Source organism: Rhamphochromis sp. 'chilingali' (assembly GCF_963969265.1).
Source record: "Rhamphochromis sp. 'chilingali' genome assembly, chromosome: 18".
Taxonomy (NCBI): Eukaryota; Metazoa; Chordata; class Actinopteri; order Cichliformes; family Cichlidae; genus Rhamphochromis; species Rhamphochromis sp. 'chilingali'.
The window spans coordinates 9,223,875-9,242,648 of record NC_137945.1 but is presented as its reverse complement, the minus strand read 5'-3'; the positions used below and the strand labels follow the sequence as shown (position 1 = coordinate 9,242,648).

Here is an 18,774-nt window from a genome sequence, read left to right as displayed (position 1 = left end):
AGGTACCGTCATGGAGACTGAACCGATCTTATATATACATTCTATGTATTTTCAAATTTTTATGGCAGCCCTATGTCATATACACTGACTCGTCCTGCGGCAGTGTGTTTCTGTGTTATTCTACAGAGATGTGATTTAAAGCAAACTCTGCAGAGAGAGGTCAGCTGGCAGTGGCGCCCTCCCAGCATCTCTTTAATGGACTGGAAGAGATTCACTCGCAAATCAAACAAGCCAGGCGGAAGAAACTCAAGAAGAACATACACACACACGCACATGCTAGACAGTTGAAAATGAAGTCCGCTTGAGGAAGATGAAAGGAGGAGAGATTCAAAATCCCTCTGTTTGAAGTTTAAATCATGCCTCTGCACTATGAAACTGGTCTGAAATGACACCTATTAGTCTTTGTTTGCATGAAAAAAATTAGGTTTGTAAAATAAATTGAAACAACTACCTAATAATCATAAAGCAAGTAAATATTACAAAATAATCTGCATTAATGTCCTTTACTTTGTGCTGCATTATGCGATTATATGGTTTTATTAGTGCATGTCATTATATGACCTAATCTAATCCATTTCTTTCTGTGCTTTCTGACCCTAATCTCCATCACTTGCAGTCAAAGCTGTGGCACATAACTTGTGCTGCAGTTTTATTTAATCAAAGCCAAACATGTTTCCTGTCCGCCCTGCTGTCACTGCACGACCTGACTAACTTTACTGTAGAAAGAATCATTTTATAAAAGACTAGAAACTTTTTATTTTTGTTTATGTTTCGATCTTTTCAGCTAATTTCTCACCTTGTTCGCTGTGACAACTATATAGATGTGAATAGCTCACTTATTTATATTGTGTTTAGGCTCAATATTATGCATTCTTTGGACTGTGTCTGATGTAAATGACAGATTGTTGGCATGCTATACATCCCCCCAGCTAATTTATGGTACCTTCTGACTGTGTCGTTTTATTTTTTTTTTTTTTAAATGCATCAAGGCAAACTGGAACATTTAGACAATGTTTTTTTCTTTCATTTTTTGGTTAAATCCTGGGCAAACCCCCAATGTTATGTTCCCCAAAGTGGACTAAGGGAATGCAAAAGAACTTAAAGAAGGCATTACAGCATTTTCAGTCCAATTATCTGAGCAATGGTCTTGAGGTTAATTTGAGTGATAGTCTTTCCAGGAAGTCTGCACTTCTGTTTTAGTGAGTGAAATTCTCAAATTTCATGTGAATTGCATTACGTGGATACAGACACCTGGATACAGTCTCCATATAAGCTAAGTGCTGACTGTCTCAATCCTGATTAACTCATGACAGCATCATCCTGTACTTTTAGGTTTTAGCCACAACCATCTCTAAGACTGTCTGTACAAGGGCTCAAAGGGACTCAAGAACTCCTTTTCCCATGGTGTTATAAGTGATCTAAGATTTATGCTGGAAGATGATGTGTGTTGCAATAAACATCTGAATTAAAATACAGAAACTGTGCATGCAGCAATAGCAGTACACAAGACTTTGGTTGACAGATACACTCCTGCACATCACTGTGTTTGTTCAGAATCAGAATTAATTAACTATACTGTCACTAATGCTGGAGGCATTATCATTTTGTCCTGAGGGAGAATACATGTAGCCATGCCCAATACAATATAGTTAGAGCTATTAAAGCAGCAAAAGGAGATGAGCCAAATCGTCTCGTCTGACATAGCATCAAATGAATTGAGCAATTTCTCATTATTTAGAACATTTTTAATGGTCTGTTCTTTCTTAGATGATTGCTGGTTTGGGCATTATGACTGTTACTTTGTCAACACTTTCAATGTTTCTAAAAAGTCAATATGGAAACTAACCTGAAAGGTCCTCTTAAAATAAGTCAGGTTTGTTGTAAAACTCAAATGAGCTCAACGGAAGTTGATGTCTTGTGACTAAAGAGCTCTTCATCCAAAGATAGGAGCCATTATTTTCATTTCCAGCTGAGTACATTTTTATTGTAGGAGCCACTAAATTAGCTTTGTGTGGTTCAAAGTTCATTTATGCAGTTAATTTTTATAAAACAAGACTATTAAGGATACCCCCACTTGACCTGCCTCGTCAGTGGTCCTGAAGGTTTAGGACTTCAAATTGCATACCACTACTTTCAGTAGTGAGAAAAAATTGAAGGAAAAGCAGCTAAATGTATCTTATTTTGCCTTTTCAAGCATACTTCAAATCAAATAGTTGTTCATTTTGTGACTGCTCAAAAGCTATGTCGATTTTTCCGTTTGTTTACTTCAAGGAACACTGACATAGTGTTGTGTTATGCACTGTCGGGGTTGACTCAAAACTCATAATGTCTGTGCATGCTCTGCCGATTCAAACATGACAGTTACAGAGGACTAGAACACATCAGGAATCTGTTTTTATTCGAGTTTGGACCTGGATCCATCCACAGCGTCTCTCTGTCATGTTTTGGTCACGCTTCAAGCTTTCCTGTCAGTGAACTCTCTCCTGTACCTCCCAACATTTTATTTATTTACTTTTCCTGCAAGCTCTGATGCCTTTCTCCTTGCTGTGCATTTTATACCTCATCTCTCTCCCCCACTCTTCTCGCTATTACTTTAGCACATAAGGCCTAGGTAATTAGTCCAATCATTATGATAATTACAGATCACAGAGGCCTGATCGGGAAGGTTAGACAAGGTTTTGTCCTGTGTCTGCACCCTGAATAAGTGATTACCATTATTCCCTCTGAGCACAGAAAGAGCAAAAAAAAATTGACACAAATTCCCAGTGAGGTTTCTGTCCTTGCTCTTTTTGGCTTAATAATGTGTTCTTTGATTATTACTCTGCTTCACCCCAAGCAAGTTCCAGTTCAATACAAGAATACTGCATTCTCACAGTTAGCTTTGCTAGCAAGATTTTGCTCTCATTGATGCATAGTTTTCAATGTCATTCCCATAGGTATGTTGATCTATATGGAAATACTGGTTGAGTCATTAGTCATTGTAACAGTTATTTCGGCTGCTGCATGCTTCAAGATTCCTGTTTTGGCTCTTAGCTTGTGCTGTCGGACTAGTAGTGAACATTTGCTGTTACTGGACAGCTTGCTGAACTTACTTAATCTTGACAGTGGTGAAGATACAAACACTGACTGTCAATCTTGGACTTGGACTAAAGTTGACATGGTGATAAAACTTGATAAAACTTTTCCTAACATCACACTTGGAAAGGTTGAGTGAGTTTGAATATAAACTTTACACATGAAAATGAGTTATTGGTTAAAGATACACTGTGACATTTGATGCTTCTCTGAGCAGCAGCTGTACTGATCCTTGTAGAAGAGATAACAGAACTGCATGGACATTTAGATAAGCCCTTTACCTTTTCCAAATCGCTTTGGCTACAGAGCTACAGAGAGTGAGTCATGCCGTAGCCCTTTCAGCAAAGCGATCCACTTCAGGTTAGGTTGCCCTCCGGGCTGGATTTCTGTAAATGCTTACAGTCACATAGATAAAGCTGTTAATGCTGTGATGGAATCATCCCCAGCTTTAGATTGCTTTATCTACACTGCCGAACCATTTGCATATAACACATAAACAGTTATTACTTAGCAATGCATGAGGATTTGTCTTTTCCTTTAATGTGCATTACACAGATTGAGGGCTCTGCTGTGTTCGCTTTACATTCCATTATTGCATGTGAGTGGTTGCACTCTATAGAGCAATTTTCCTTCAATTTTGTCACCGTATTGTAAATCGTACTCAGTCACATGCTGTATCGACCACAAAAATCAGCAGTGGGCTTTGTGCCACTCTTGTAAAATCTCCAATAGGATTTTCATTTCTGCTGAAAAAATAGATTGTTCCAGAGAGATGGCTCAGCGCTGAATTAGACAAAATAAATCACACTGTAGACTGTCAGCTCGCAGCCCACAGCATTATGCTCATCGCTGGATATCTGAAATAATCTCTCCACAACAAAACCAACTGAGCTCATGGCTGGGCATGTTTGTTGGTTCTGTTTGTTGAAAGAAAAAAAGCTTCCAGTCACCTTTGTCGCACCACAGATTCGCTGAAGTTGTGTCTACATTAGACGATCAGCTTTCATCTGTCACCCTACCGTTTCGCTGCTGCTTCTCTAATGCAGAAGCTCTGTTGCTGCTCAGATTCTATAAGCACTCCAAATGTCTGTGAATTTCTACTGTAAATAGTGAATCTTTGGCATAGGTGACTGGAGCTTGAAATGTCATTTATTCTTTCTTGATTTCAAGACATGTCTTACATGCATACATGAAAGCTATAACGGTTAACTCTTTATTGTGTTAGTTATTATTCTTCAATCTCAGCATTCATTTTATTGTCAACTACAGACCTTTAAAGTATCTTAAACCACCTTTGTGGTAGTTCCTGCAGAGTAGGCAGATCCAGAACTTCAATTTACCATGATGATTGGTGGTTAGTAGTCAATCCAGCAACCAAAAGTTAGTCATTTTCAATTTCTTAAATCTATATCCTCTATGTTTAATCTCACTAAATTAATACAAACTATAAGACCTGATAGACATAACATTAGCAGAGCATAAATGTTATGTGGGTAGTGTGGGAAGTTTAAAGCTTTAAGAACTTTTTTACTTGAATCTGCTTGAGGTGTTCTTCCTTGTGACCATCAATTGGCCATGCAGCTAACTAACTGGTTCCTTTTTTTAATGAATGTGGGTAATGGGAAGTGTGGTAAATAGCTCTGATTGCTCTTATCTGCAGGCTAATGATGTCTTGGGCTCTTTTCAATTAAGGTGGGAACGAGGTCACTAAAAGGTTTTTTTTCATAGCTCAGCCATTCAGCTTCATTAAAGCCTTTCGCATGTATTCATTAAGGCTGCAGCCACAGGTGCCCAAAGCACATGCTCTGCTTCCCTCTTTTATCCTCTATAAACTAATTAAGAACTTATTAATCCTCCATCAGTAGCTTTGGGCTTTGGACCCTTCCTGCAGAGTCCCTTTTGGCTGTGGTTTTGGCACTGGTCTTTCTATGTGCTAGCCACACTATTCAGTGCTGATGTGTGAAAACTTGGGCTTAAAAGTCATTCACCCATATGTTTTTTTTTTCTTTTCAGATGCTTTAATTTCTGAATTGCCTTAGTTTCTTTCTCCAACATGTATGAGTTCACACAAAATGTAACAGACAAAATGTGTCACACTTAAATAGTTCATATCATTAAAGAGATTTTTATACTAGGCAAAGATAACCCAAGGACATTTTTAAATTTACATTTTTTAAATGATCATTTCATTTATTTCAAGTAAGGGAAAAAACATGATCAAAGCCTACCTGGTCCAGTGTGAAAAAATCTTGCCAAAACTTAGCAACTGGTTGTGCCAACCTTGGCAGTAAGAACTGCAATCTAGAATTAATGTTAACTGGCAATGAGTCTTTCACATTACTATGGAGCATTTTCTTTCCCCAAATCTTCCTTATAGAATTAATTTTTAATTTGACCAAACTGAATGATTTTTGAGCATAATTGGCCTGTTTAAGGCCATGTCGAACCATCTAAATCAGAGTTAAGTACTTACTTTGACTAAGCCAATGAGCCACTCAGAGTTGGACTTGCTGGTGTGTTTTGGGACATTGTCCTGCTGCATAGTTTGAGCTTCAGGGCACGAGCTGATGGCCAGACATTCTTCTTCAGGATTTACTTGAGCAGAATTCATAGTTTGATATAATCAGGGTGTGAGGCAGCTCAGCAGTCCATTTCACCATACCACTACCATGACTGACTGTTGATATGTTCATCACATAAAATACTGTGTTAGCATTATGCCAGATGTAAACCTTCTAAAAATGTTTAACTCCTGTTTTGTCAGTCCACAGAAATTTTTTTCTCAAAAGTCTTATTGGTTAGCAGTGGTTTTTATCTTTTCATTGTTAAATCAGGAACACTCAGTTGAAATGAAGGAAATGAAGGCTTATAGTTCTTTAGATGCTCCTCTAGATTCTTTTGTCACCTAGTGGATGGGTCAGTCAATCTTAGGAAGGATCATCACTGTTTAAAGTTTTCTCCATTTGTGGTTAATGTCTCTCACCATGGTTTGCAGCAGTACCAAAGCCTTAGAAATCGGTTTGCAACCTTGTAGATGTCAATGACTTTGTTTCTTTAGATTGTAGCATGAAGTGTTGCTTTTCAGATCCTTAAGCCTGATTCATTTTGCCAGACAGATTCAATTTATTCATTCTTTATTTTACAGGTATGGCAGTTATCGGGCTCAGGAAACTGACCTCGGCTTTCTAAAAAATGTATATATATATTAATGGGGAAGGGGGAAAAATACAAAATTTAAAAAACAGGAGGTTGAGAGTATGTTATGCTAATTAGGCATGGATTTGTGTAGTTTATGCCATGTGGCACTTAATTCAAGGATGCTAGTCTGGGAAAAGCTGTACTGTTCAAAGATTGCTCCGGCAATGTATCAGAACAATGTAGTTTATTTTTAGTTAGTGATCCACTCATGATCTGCTGATCATGCCGAGAACGTGCTTCCTGAAACACATTCCTGGATCCTGATTCCTGGAATGTGTATTGGTATTGGTGGTTAAAACGGTTGCATTTTCCCCACAGTGGGCTTTTATAGAGTAAGAATGAGTTTACAAAAAAAAATTGACCTTGAAGCACTGCACGAGAATATGTTAACCTCTTTATTAAAATTGAATAAATAAAGTTGAGCAGTATTCTCAGTCTCGTGCTTTCTTTTGTAGACACATGGGATGCAATCAAAGGTAGCAATACAAAGTGATAATTGCTATTTTTAACATGCCAGAAATAAATCCCTCTTTCACACAGCGTCATTCGGCCAGGCCTGCCAACTTCAATATTTAACAAGAAATAATTTCAAAATGCAACAGCACAATCTTCTGTCAGCCAACTAAATAAATAAATGAATAGTCAGATGCAGTATATTCCTACTGGTCAGACCAAAAAAGCAGTCTGCTTTGATGACAGACTTCGAGCTTCATTTTCTGCCTTTCTGAGGAGGGTTCATCTGCAGTCCACTGCCCCTCTTTTACCCACATCTCTGCAAATCTTCAGATGGGAAAAGAGGTGACCCTTGGTCCATTTATTGAGATGGACGGCAGACTCTTGGATTTGAGAGAAAAATGTGTGGAAAGAGTCAATAAATATCTGAAAATAACTGCCGTGTTTAACAGCATCACGGATCGAAAGTTCTACGTTCAGACAGCGAGTGATGGTCAGGCTAGGGTTGTTCTTTCTCACAGAGATGTGTGGCTGGTCCTCTTCTGTTTCTGTTATTATTATTTTTTTGCTGTATGTGGCTACCTGCTGCACATGACTATGTGTCAAATGAATTTCACATGGTTTGCTCATTATTGCATCTGGGCAAGGACACAAAGCCTAGAGCAGCTTTGCCTGTGTTATTTCCTTTTTATATCCTGCAGTGATACTTTATATGGAGCCATAGTAATTCCTTAGAATTTGGCTTTCACTCAGTTCAGTAGCATTAAAAATATCTTTGTTTCTGGATTTGTAGGTCAAACAAAACGGAGAAGGTGAAAAAAGGGAAAAATTACCTCAAGGTTCCTCATAACTCAGACTCCTTTTCCCAACCCCAAAGCTTCTCTCCGTGCTTTTGTCGAGCATGCAATTCGCCAACGTGTCATGGGCTCCATTTTTATCTGTCACATTCGTTTGCGCGTGATGGCCGCTGATGCTCGGCTCATTAAGAATTCTCCCCCCTCCTCTTCCTCCTGCTGCTGTTGCTGCTGCGGCTCTCCTTGAGATCCGAGAGGCTGCGACTCACTGACTCACATTCGTCCTTGACTAACACCCCTATCCTTTATTTCCGCGACTTTGCCTTTTATACTTCTCTGATTCCTTTCTTTCCTAGGTGCTTCTTATCTAGTGTTTCCTTCTTTCTCATACTGTTCTTTTTGATTTTTACTTTTGTTATGTTCCCAACCTGTGTTGATAAACTGTGCTCTGAATCCCTCCCAGAATAGTCTTTATCCTGACCATTTATTCTCTCTGTCTGTCTCTGTAGGAGCTGGTGGGCAGTAACCCTCCGCAGAGGAACTGGAAGGGAATAGCGATCGCCCTTCTTGTCATTCTGGTCATCTGTTCGCTGATCGTCACCTCCGTCATCCTGTTGACACCAGGTACACGGCGCAGGATGGAAGGGGGAGGGACACCATACACTTCACATCCCTGTGTTTACAAGGCTATTATTATGCACCAACATGCTCATTAAGCTTTCACAATCAATCTCACCACGAACAATGCAAAGAATAAAGTGTGAGTGTCAGTATCTCAGTCCTTGTGTGCTCCAGGCTTTCATGCCGAGTTTGCAGTGTCACTCGCCCTTAGCATCCACATGGGCACTCTTGCTGTAAAGGCTACATTTAGTGAAGGTCAGGAAACCTAATTGAAGTCAGTTTACGCAACATTGCTTTCTTCCTAAACATAGTTGCCATATGTCTTTATAATGTTGCGCACACACACACACACACACACACACACACACACACACACACACACACACACACACACTTTGAATGCCATTTTTTCCCCCTTGGTTATTTTAAGGCAGTTTCAATTTCGGGATGACCTTCAGGATTTCTGTTTGGAAATTTTGATTAAAGTTAAATCAATAGACCATCTGTTTATGGTCAGGCTCATAAAGCTGCTTGACGTGCTTTTATGCACTGCCAGAGTCAAATCTGTCAATACAACTGGTAGTGTGTGTGAACTATAATTCAGCTCCAAAGACAGTAATCACTGTGCACTTGTTTGTGATTTTTCTGTCACAGGGAATTGTAGCTAATGTCCACAGCCCAGAGTGGGGTCAACCTTTACTAAAGAAATTCAGTGTTGTTTTTTTCTGTAGTGTTCTTAGAGATGTACACCGATGTAAGAGCAAAAATATCACCGGGGTAGACTGCGGCTCGACGGCAGGTGTCAAATCAGCATGACCTAAACCTCCTTGTCACCTCCTGGCTGCAGTCTCTTCCTGTCCTGGGGCATTTGTTGTGGATTTGGATTAAATTGAGCTGCTTTATGTGGCAGTACAAAACACGTCAGGCCAACAGGAGTCGGGCAGAAAGTGGACACCAGGCAGGTGGTGTCTCCAGCTTGTACTTTGTCCTAATCTGACCCTCCCTGTGTTGATTTTTGTGTGTTCAAGCAGAACTACTGCTCTGCTGCAAGGCTTGACACATGCAATCGTTTCTCCCTCGTTTTGGTCTCAAACAGACATTAAACTACTTAGGTAAGCAGATTTTAGAAACCTTTGGATATTAAAATATGTTGTGACCTCATGAAATCCAATTCTGCAAGTTTGTGCGTTCTAATTGGATGTCATGAGCAACTGAGTTGAGCTTCAAAGACAGTTTATTTTGCTCTTTGAGATACTAGTATTCACCATGCGCAATTAATTGAATGGCTGGATTTTTCAAAGTCAAATATTTTATCTACTTGGAGAGTTAGAAAAAAGTTTGGAGATACTCTTTGAACTGGGATGTTTGTCAAAAAAAAAAGCAGCAAATTCCCTGAAAATAATTTTTTGTAAGGTTTGAGTGATTAGTCTTTCAAAGAGTAAGCACAGATGCAGTTTGTGTTAGGTACCTTAGTTGTGTTAGATGCTTTTGATACCATTTGTATGCCTGTAAATTCTGAAAAGCTTATGTGTGCTTAGTTTAAAGCCCCAAAGCTGAGTAAATGGCTAGACTGACTCAGAGTATAAGGACCTCTAAAGGTCTCTGTGAATTATGTTTACAAAATCAGAAATCTCAAAAGAGTAAGTTTTGCTTTTGGAAAAATCCAGGCAGTCTGCCAAAGGACCTATGGAGATTGCATTTAGCCAACAAATAGTCCGTAAAATTTTAACCTTGTACTAATGCTGTGTGTGTGTGTTCACTAGTTAAACTTCATTTCCAACTTCCACTCACCATCTTCATAACTCCATGTGCTCAGCTGTTTCCCAATATACACTGTCCTCTGGTGCTGTTTTGACCTAATTTGGGCAAAAGATCAATGACCTTGGTGTGGCATCCATTGCTGCCTCTCCACAATTCACAGGAATCAGAACAAACGTGCACACAATGATCCCCTAACGATCAATGTCTTATTTGTCATTTTACAGGCACTTTTCCAGTTTTATAGGAACTGCCACCCCGATTAGGGTAGCAGCCTTTACATTCTTGTTGTGCCGTGCAGCATCTCCACGAGGGCTGGGCATTTAAAAGCAAAGATACTGTTTGGCAATCACTATTTTACTACTCTTTAGCAGTTATCGTCACACAGTGGTGCTTGTCACATGAATTCTAAATATTGTTTAATTCCAACCCAAGTTAAAGTAGTAAAGAAATCACTCTCATGTCAAATGGCATTCTGTTATAAAGCTTCTCACTTTTTTGGTAGTTAATTAAAGGATACGTGTAAACTGTGAATCTATTAATCTTATGGGTTTGTCTGGTGTCACATTTAAAATGGATGGGCCTTATCAAGCTGTGAGACTAGTTTTGTTTTGTTTGTTTTTGCACATGCAGATTGTGGCTAAGATAAACCTTGCTGTTAGGATCTATGCATTTGTAGAAACAGCTAGCATTAGCAAGTAAACAAGTGATTTATCACTTTTCACATATAACCTTTCTTTTACCTACCCATCTTGTACAATGAGATGTGGAGTTACATTGCAGTTTTAAAAAGATTCATCACATACAAAAAGAAAACCTTGATGATGAAGAGTGGCTATGAACTCCTGTCATTTTTAGTTTAAAAAAAAACAAACAGGCAAGTTAAACAACATTTTTAGATTTAGCCTCTCCAAGAAATAGCTTATTTTGTCACTAACTTTAACCAACTGCTTTACTAATGCACCATCATTTTCCTTTATATTTTTAAGATCACCACATCCCACCCATTCTACCTATTTCACAAAATAGTTTGATGGTTTTCTTTTTTAAGAAAATCATAGATAGGTAGGTAGATACTTGATCCCACAGAGGAAATTATTTTGTTATAGCAGCAGGATAAAGATTAAAAACAGTACAATTTCCAGTAATTAAACAAACTAGTAAAAGTGCCACAGGTGCATAGTGTGTCACGGAGGAGCAGGGAGGACTCGGCGCAGACTGAAATCTCAGAAAAACAGGTTTATTTACACACTCACACTCCAGGTGCACTATATACAGGTGAAGGAGAAGGGGGCCAGGGTTCCCAGGGGTGCAGAGCGGGGTCGGGAAAAGCGTCCAGAGTCTCCAAACCAAACACGAGAAATCTGCATACAGAGAACAAGGGTTAGCACGGAACTTTCACGGACAGAGCTCAAAACTGGCTGAGGCTAAAGTAGCACTGACGAGCGTTATTCAATAGTCCAGCGGCGAGGTGCTCTCAGTCACTGCCTTAAGTAGCGGGAGCAAACAAGGTGAGGAGCCACAGGTGATTGCCTACAGGTGCTGGAGGCCGGGAGCTCACAATGAGCTCCGCCCAGGCAGCGAGCAGAGAGAGAGGAGAGAGAGAAAAGACAAAACATAACATGTAGCCACACAGGGCCAGCCGAGCAGGCACGGGGACCATGACATAGTGATGGCCTTGTGCTGTAAAATTTTACATATAAAAAAAAAAGAAAATAAAAATGAGGTTAAGTTAAAGATGAAAATAAAAATAAGACTGAAACTGAAATGGAGAGAGACTGAGACAGAGTAGTGCAAATGCATTAACAAATAAAGTGTATGCTATAAATCTAAGAAACAGCTGTACGAGGGTATAATACACACACATTTCTGTGTGGGAAATCTTATACCTGTCAGGTGTGTTCATCTGTCAGAGAAGGAAGAGTAACTGTACACTTTCAAAGAGAACGATAGGAATGACTTTCTGAAGCATTTTTTATGGCAGCAGGGTTGAATAAGTCTGAGGGAGAATGAACTCTGCTGCCTCACTAGTTTAAAATGGAGTGGGTGACATGGGTCATCCATGATGGAGAGCAGTTTGTTCAGTGACCCCATGTCCCTCACGGACTCAAACGCCTTCAGACTCTGGCCAATGATGCTTCAAGCCCCGTGAATCGGTTGGTTGATCTTGACCCCACCAACAAACCGATAAGAGCAAAGAGCAGATGAAAGTCATACTTTCACTATTCCTAAATACTCTTATACACCATAATATACCACCATCCAAGCATATATAAGTGCTTCTGCTGGTCGTGAATCATCACGATTGCCAAGATATCTGCTAATAATCAGGAATATTAGTCCTAATTATTATGGGGTTCTTGCCCCAACCCGTCGTGGCAGATAGCTGCCCGTCCCTGAGCCTGGTCCTGTTGGAGGTTTCTTCCTGTTAAAAGGGAATTTTTCCTTCCCACTGTCACCAAAGTGCTTGCTCGTAGGGGGTCATATGATTGTTGGGTTTTTCTCTCAATGTATTATTGTAGGGTCTACCTTACAATATAAATTAAATAATGCTGAAAAGTCAACATTGAACTCTTTCAAGCTCTTTTTTTTTATATTTTTTAATTTCTGCACAGCTTTGCACAACATGTCAAGCTTGCTAACCAACCCCCCTCAATCAGTCCGACTCGGCCCCCTACCATACCCCCTGTATACATATGACTGTACACCAACCCACTCAACCAAGTGTGCCGATGACACCACAGTGGTTGGGCTCATCTCTGGAGATAACGCAGCATACAGAGCAGAGGTAGAGATTGTGTCCCGCTGGTGCTGAGAAAACAACCTGAAGCTGAATGTACTTAAAAGAAAAGAACTACATGTACTCATTATAATCAGAGAACAGGTGGAATCTGTCTCCACCCTCAGGTTTCTGGGCACCCATATCTTTGCTGATCTTACCTGGACCCACAACACAAATGTTAAGAAGGCCCATCAGTAGTTGTACTTCCTCTGTGTCCTTGGGAACAATAACCTGGACCAGAAGCTGCTGCTGGACTTCTACCAATTCTCAGTGGGGAGCGTGCTCTCCTACTGCCTGGGTGTTTGGTACACAGAGGGTAATTAGCAATACCCCCATAAAATCATTGGCTGCCCTCTGCTACCCCTGGAGGCCATCGCCAGATCCTCCTGTCTCAGGAAAACCAGGGCCATCACAGGTGACCCCTTGCACCCTGCCCACCACCTGTTTGACCTGCTGCCCTCTGGTTGATGACTCAGGTTAATCAGGTCCCAGACCTCCAGGCTCACAAATAGCTTTCCCCCCCTATTTTACACACTGCTGATGATGATCTCCAAAGGTGCACTGGTATTCCATTATAGATGGCACTGCGGTCTATTCAGGCTTCTGTCTGTAGAGAAATTGTTCTCTCCATCTTAAGATAAATCCCTTCCTCCATGACTGAAAACAAAATTGTTGGCATTGTAAGAAAGCCTTGATTCTCAGTTACAAAGATAAAAACTACCAGTTTAAATCCTGCTCCATCTGTTTCAGTAGGAAGAATTTACACTGGAAAAATGAAATCCTATCAAGGCAGTTGTCTCTCATTTAAACATAAAAAGCTCCCTTTTTGTAAATGAAAAAGAAACTTGCTACACTCGCGAAGGGGGGAAAAAAATAACACCACATAGACAATGATGGATGTTGAAAATAAAGACAGATTACATTACCAGAATCCGGACTAAGCAACAGCATTTCAAACAATGAATTTTGCTAATTCTTTTAAGAAAATAAGACTTTAACGGATTAATTAAAGATTAGAACATTTAGTAAAAAGATGTTTTGATGTGGTTTAAATAAACCCACGGGTTCAAGATTCATCACTGACATTCTTTTAGCGCTCTTAAAATGCTTTAGGGACGATTGTCCTGTTAAAATACTAAATACAGTCTTCATTCAGAACAATTTGTTTTGGATTTTGGGAGCAATCATACCCCGCTGAGTTGTAAACTGTAACATGGCAGGTCTGGAGTTATGAGATAGCATTTTGTTTCCTCTCACTTAGGAGGGTTGGTTGATGGATGTTTCCCTTTCAGACAGGGCAACCAGTTTCTAACTGCACCTGACAACCACTTGAGTCACACAGACACACACATGCACAAACATTCAGCACACGCACAGAGTTTTGGAATTCTTCTGTTTCCTCTTCTGACAAGCTTCATCTCCTTTAACTGATGGCTTCGTATTACTAAGAGGCTGCTCTGTTTCCTACGTCAGTACAACTAGGTCAGATGTTCACTATTGGCATCTGGGTATTCTACAGACTGAGGGATGTCTGGCTGACTGACAGCTGTGACAGCTAGCTGAAACTGTGGGAGGATCACATGCAACGTTAATTTGGTGCAGCTGAAAGCGAGCAGTCACACAGATTATTGCATGAAACCAAGTCTCAAATTATACCCTAACAGGAAACAACAAGGGTTGATGCTTCAGTGGCATTCAGTAATATTTTGCTCACATACTGTATTTGATCAAGAGTTAATGATTTTATATGACTGTGATAAAATCAAATACAGACTTCATACTGTTTCTGTCATTTATACATTATTCTAACATAATATAGATACCTAAAAATCTCAGCAATTGTATTAAATGGTAAATGGCCTGTATTTATATAGCGCTTTACTAGTCCCTAAGGACCCCAAAGCGCTTTACATATCCAGTCATCCACCCATTCACACACACATTCACACACTTTGGTGCTGTATCAACTAACCGAACTGAGAATGATACTTAAATTTGTTAAATTCTGCTACTACTGTAAGACCAAAAAAGTTAAAACCAGAAATGACTAAAGTACATCTTGACCCCGGAATTTTGGAAAAATGACTCAGATTCGTATAAAAATGTATTTTTTTAGTTTAATTTAGCTTCGTTATTGTTTCTTTGTTATATCACAACATGATAGAACATCTGGAGCTGGTCTTGCTTGTTGTGCTCTTTATAGATTCAGTATAGATTTTTGTGAATCAAGGTGAAATAACACTGCTGTGATTCTAATGTAATCCTTCTTCTCTATATAGACCTTCTTCTGAATTCTAAATTGTTAGATAATGAAAAACGGTGCAATATTATTATACCATAAGATAAATAGATGCAAAGATGGGTGTACTATGAATAAATAGCTTGTAAATTGTAGACATTTAGATATGAAATTGTTATATCATACACTAAAATCCATGAGAAAAAGGAAATTTTGTCTGAGAACCAGACAGCTTCTAAAAAATTGTTAACTAATCTAAATCGCTGGTGAGAGACTTTATTCGTTTGCCTGTTACACCTTAATGAAAGATTTTGCCTTCATCAACCAAACAATATCCAGTCTTACAAAAAGCATAACGCCCAATGCTGTTTCTAATTTGTATTCATGTACAACTTTTTTCCCACAGTTCAATAAAATGAAAATGAAAAATTTATCACATTGTGGTGATTAATATTCTGCCTCAAATCCATCTGCCATCTCCTTTTAGCACATGTTAATAGCTGTGTTTTACAAGGTAATTAGCAACAGGTTCTACATAAGCATGCAGTAAATCCAAGTTTGGATACAGGCAATCATCAACCGGCTGCCCTCAAACCCAGTCATGAAAGCTCCTCTTCACTGGCAAGCTATCATGCTATGAATTCAGGACTGACATAAAAGTGATCAGTCCCGATCCTGCAGATGGTAGCTTTGCACCATTAGCTCCTCAGCCAAGCACATCCTCCAAATGTCTGAGCCTGATGTACTCTGGTATGAACAAGATTACCACTGTAGCAACACATCATCAGTTAAGGTAAAACTAACCTGTCTGACAATGGTGCAATGGTGGTGTGTAAACACTGTAAAAGTAAAAGACTGCATGGTTGGCTCCAGTGTCATAGATGAATATGACAGGTAAGGTCATCAGGGAGTAAACAAGTTCATGTTTAAACTTCTCAAAATCAAATTAATGATTAGATTATTTATTTTACTGTGAACATCTACCCAGTGCAGCTGAAAAATACACTGTGGAAGCAATACACCTTAATGAAACTTCAGGCTGTACAACCAAAACAGTGAGCTGAACAATACTTTGTAATGCTGCATACCTGTATTTGGCTGACAATGTTCATTGTATTCATTGTGTTTTGCACGTACTAATTTGGATGATTAAGAATAATCATTAAAACCTTTTATCCATGTTTATGAAATGAGGGTGTGATGTTTATGCTCTCTAACTTTGTTGTCTACAGTAAACACTTGTTTCAGTCAACTCAATCAAATGTGGCACTTAAATTTTAGCTCCCTCTGACACTCTATTGTACTGAGAAGAGGTTGTATAACATTAGCATATAAACTGTTCATTTAAGCTGACCCTGATGTGGCTGCTTTTATCAACAAATTTCCACCAACAATCACAGCGCGCTGTGAGAGTGAGATAAAGACATACTTACTAGAGAAAATGGATTTGCCTCTGAGGGACTGTCATTTATATAAAAATGTAAATTTAAATGTAAACTTTCACATGTACGCCTCCATCTTTGCAGTGACTGCCTGTGTGCGCATGGCGTAAATCTAGCAGTCAGGCCTCATTATAAATTCCATATTTATCCCCTCTTAACTTAACCATCTGACAGGAGGCTTCAACTTATGTGCATTATTATGTTTTCCTGCTGCATATTCAGAGTCTGGTGACTCTGATGATAAAATATAAAACTCGACTGAAGCATCAAGCAGATGCCTTCAAAGGTATTTTTGTCCCCCATGATGAAATCAGGGCGGAACTGAGGATCAGTCGCAGTCTGTCCATCTGTTCAGCACAATATGGCACACGGGCACAAACACACATACACACAGCTGATGTACAAGTTTGGTGGATGATGCAAGTCATTGTGGTGTTCTTGCAATATAAAACCTCTGACTGGTGAAAACTGGGAAGTCAGGTTTTGTTTACTTGCTGGAATTTGCTAACAACACATGGAAACTCTCTTTGCACACCCGTGAGTCTCATACCCTGCTGATTAAATATTGGTTTGCAGTGCAATGCAGGCCTTACGAGTTATGCCATAAAGTAAGGTAACAATTCACAATTACCACTGAGATTAGACTCTAAAAGGGAAAATAGAATAGAATAGAATAGAATTCAACTTTATTGTCATTGCACATGTCACAGGTACAGGGCAACGAAATGCAGTTTGCATCCATCCAGAAGTGCTTTAGCCATGATATAGATATATTACAATATATATTAGCAATAATATAGATATGGAAGTATATTACAGAAATGGGTCTATTATGGTATGTTATAATGTACACGGTATGAAGTATGTTATGAATATTCTATAACTATAAGTATGTACAGGCTGTAGTGAGTACAAGCTATGTACAGGCTATGAACGGGATATAAATATGAAATAAAAAAAAACTATACAGAAATCTGAGATATACAGCTATACAGAAATGTGAACTATGCAGGTTATAAACAGTTGTAGGATTAAAAATTATCGTATGTACAGAATGATTATTTACACAGAGCTATACAGTAGTGCAGTTAAGATAAGTGAGATATGTGGATAATTTCTACAGAGGCTATATAAAGTGCTAGTGGTTGTGAGTGGTGGTTCAGTCCATGTTATTATTGTGTGTTTGAGGGTACAGTTGTCCATTGTGTGTGTGTGTGTGTGTGTGTGTGTGTGTGTGTGTGTGTGTGTGTGTGTGTGTAGGTGGTTGTGGGTGTGTGTATGTTCAGTCCATGAGTTTAATGTGGGTCAGATGTCAGGAGGCAGAGTTCAGGAGTCTGACAGCTGTGGGGAAGAAGCTGTTCCGGTACCTGTTGGTCTTAGTCCGGAGGGTTCTGTAGCGCCTCCCAGAGGGCAGGAGGGTGAAGAGTCCATGTGATGGGTGACTGGGGTCTTTGATGATTTTCCCAGCCCTTTTCAGACACCGCTTCCTGTAGATGTCCTTTATGGCAGGAAGTGGTGCTCCGGCGATGCGCTGGGCAGTTTTCACGACCCTCTGCAATGCCTTCCGGTCCGAGGCAGAGCAGTTCCCGTACCAGACTGTTATACAGTTGGTCAGGATGCTCTCGATGGTGCAGCGATAGAAGTTCACCAGGATGTCTGAGGACAGGTGGTTCTTCCTCAGAGTCCTCAAGAAGAAGAGGCGCTGGTGAGCCTTCTTGACCAGCTTGGAGCAGTTGAGATCCTCGGAGATGTGGACTCCCAGGAACTTGAAGCTGCTCACACGCTCCACAGCCGTCCCCTTAATGTGGATGGGTGGATGTGGGTCAGCATTCCTCCTGTAGTCCACGATGAGCTCCTTGGTCTTCTCGGTGTTAAGCAGCAGGTTGTTTGTGTCGCACCACTCAGCCAGACGATCCACCTCCTCCCTGTAGGCGGCCTCATCAGTGACAACGATGAAGCCAATCACCGTGGTGTCATCTGCAAACTTAATGATGGTGTTGGAACCATCAGCAGGTCTGCAGTCGTGGGTGAAGAGGGAGTAGAGGAAAGGGCTCATCACACAGCCTTGTGGTACACTGGTGTTCATCGTGATGGTAGATGAGCAGCGGTTATCCAGCCGGACATGTTGGGGGTGGTTGGTCAGGAAGTCCAGTAACCATTTGCACATGAGGGAACTGATGCCCAGGTCTGTCAGTTTCCTGATGAGTTGTGAGGGGTGGATTGTATTGAATGCTGAACTGAAGTCTATAAACAGCATTCTGCCGTATGTGTTGTTGTTGTCCAGGTGCGAGAGGACAGAGTGCAGTGCGATGGAGACTCTGTGCTCCTGTTCTGGTGGTATGCGAATTGGTGGGGGCCCAGGGTGGGGGGGAGACAGGATTTGAAGTGTGCTAGGACTAGCTGCTCTAAGCA

At 40.1% G+C, this 18,774-nt stretch overlaps 1 protein-coding gene across 4 annotated transcripts in view; it reads left to right on the top strand.

Annotated features, from left to right (window-relative positions):
- LOC308385932 (A-type potassium channel modulatory protein DPP6-like) overlaps window positions 1-18,774 on the top strand; it is a 235,014-nt gene that overhangs the window by 150,652 nt on the left and 65,588 nt on the right. For all 4 annotated transcript variants that reach the window (XM_080865147.1, XM_080865145.1, XM_080865146.1 and 1 more), the window contains one exon: window positions 8,030-8,144. In XM_080865147.1, the coding sequence (XP_080721273.1) occupies window positions 8,030-8,144 (115 nt within the window). The remainder of the gene's footprint in view (window positions 1-8,029; window positions 8,145-18,774) is intronic.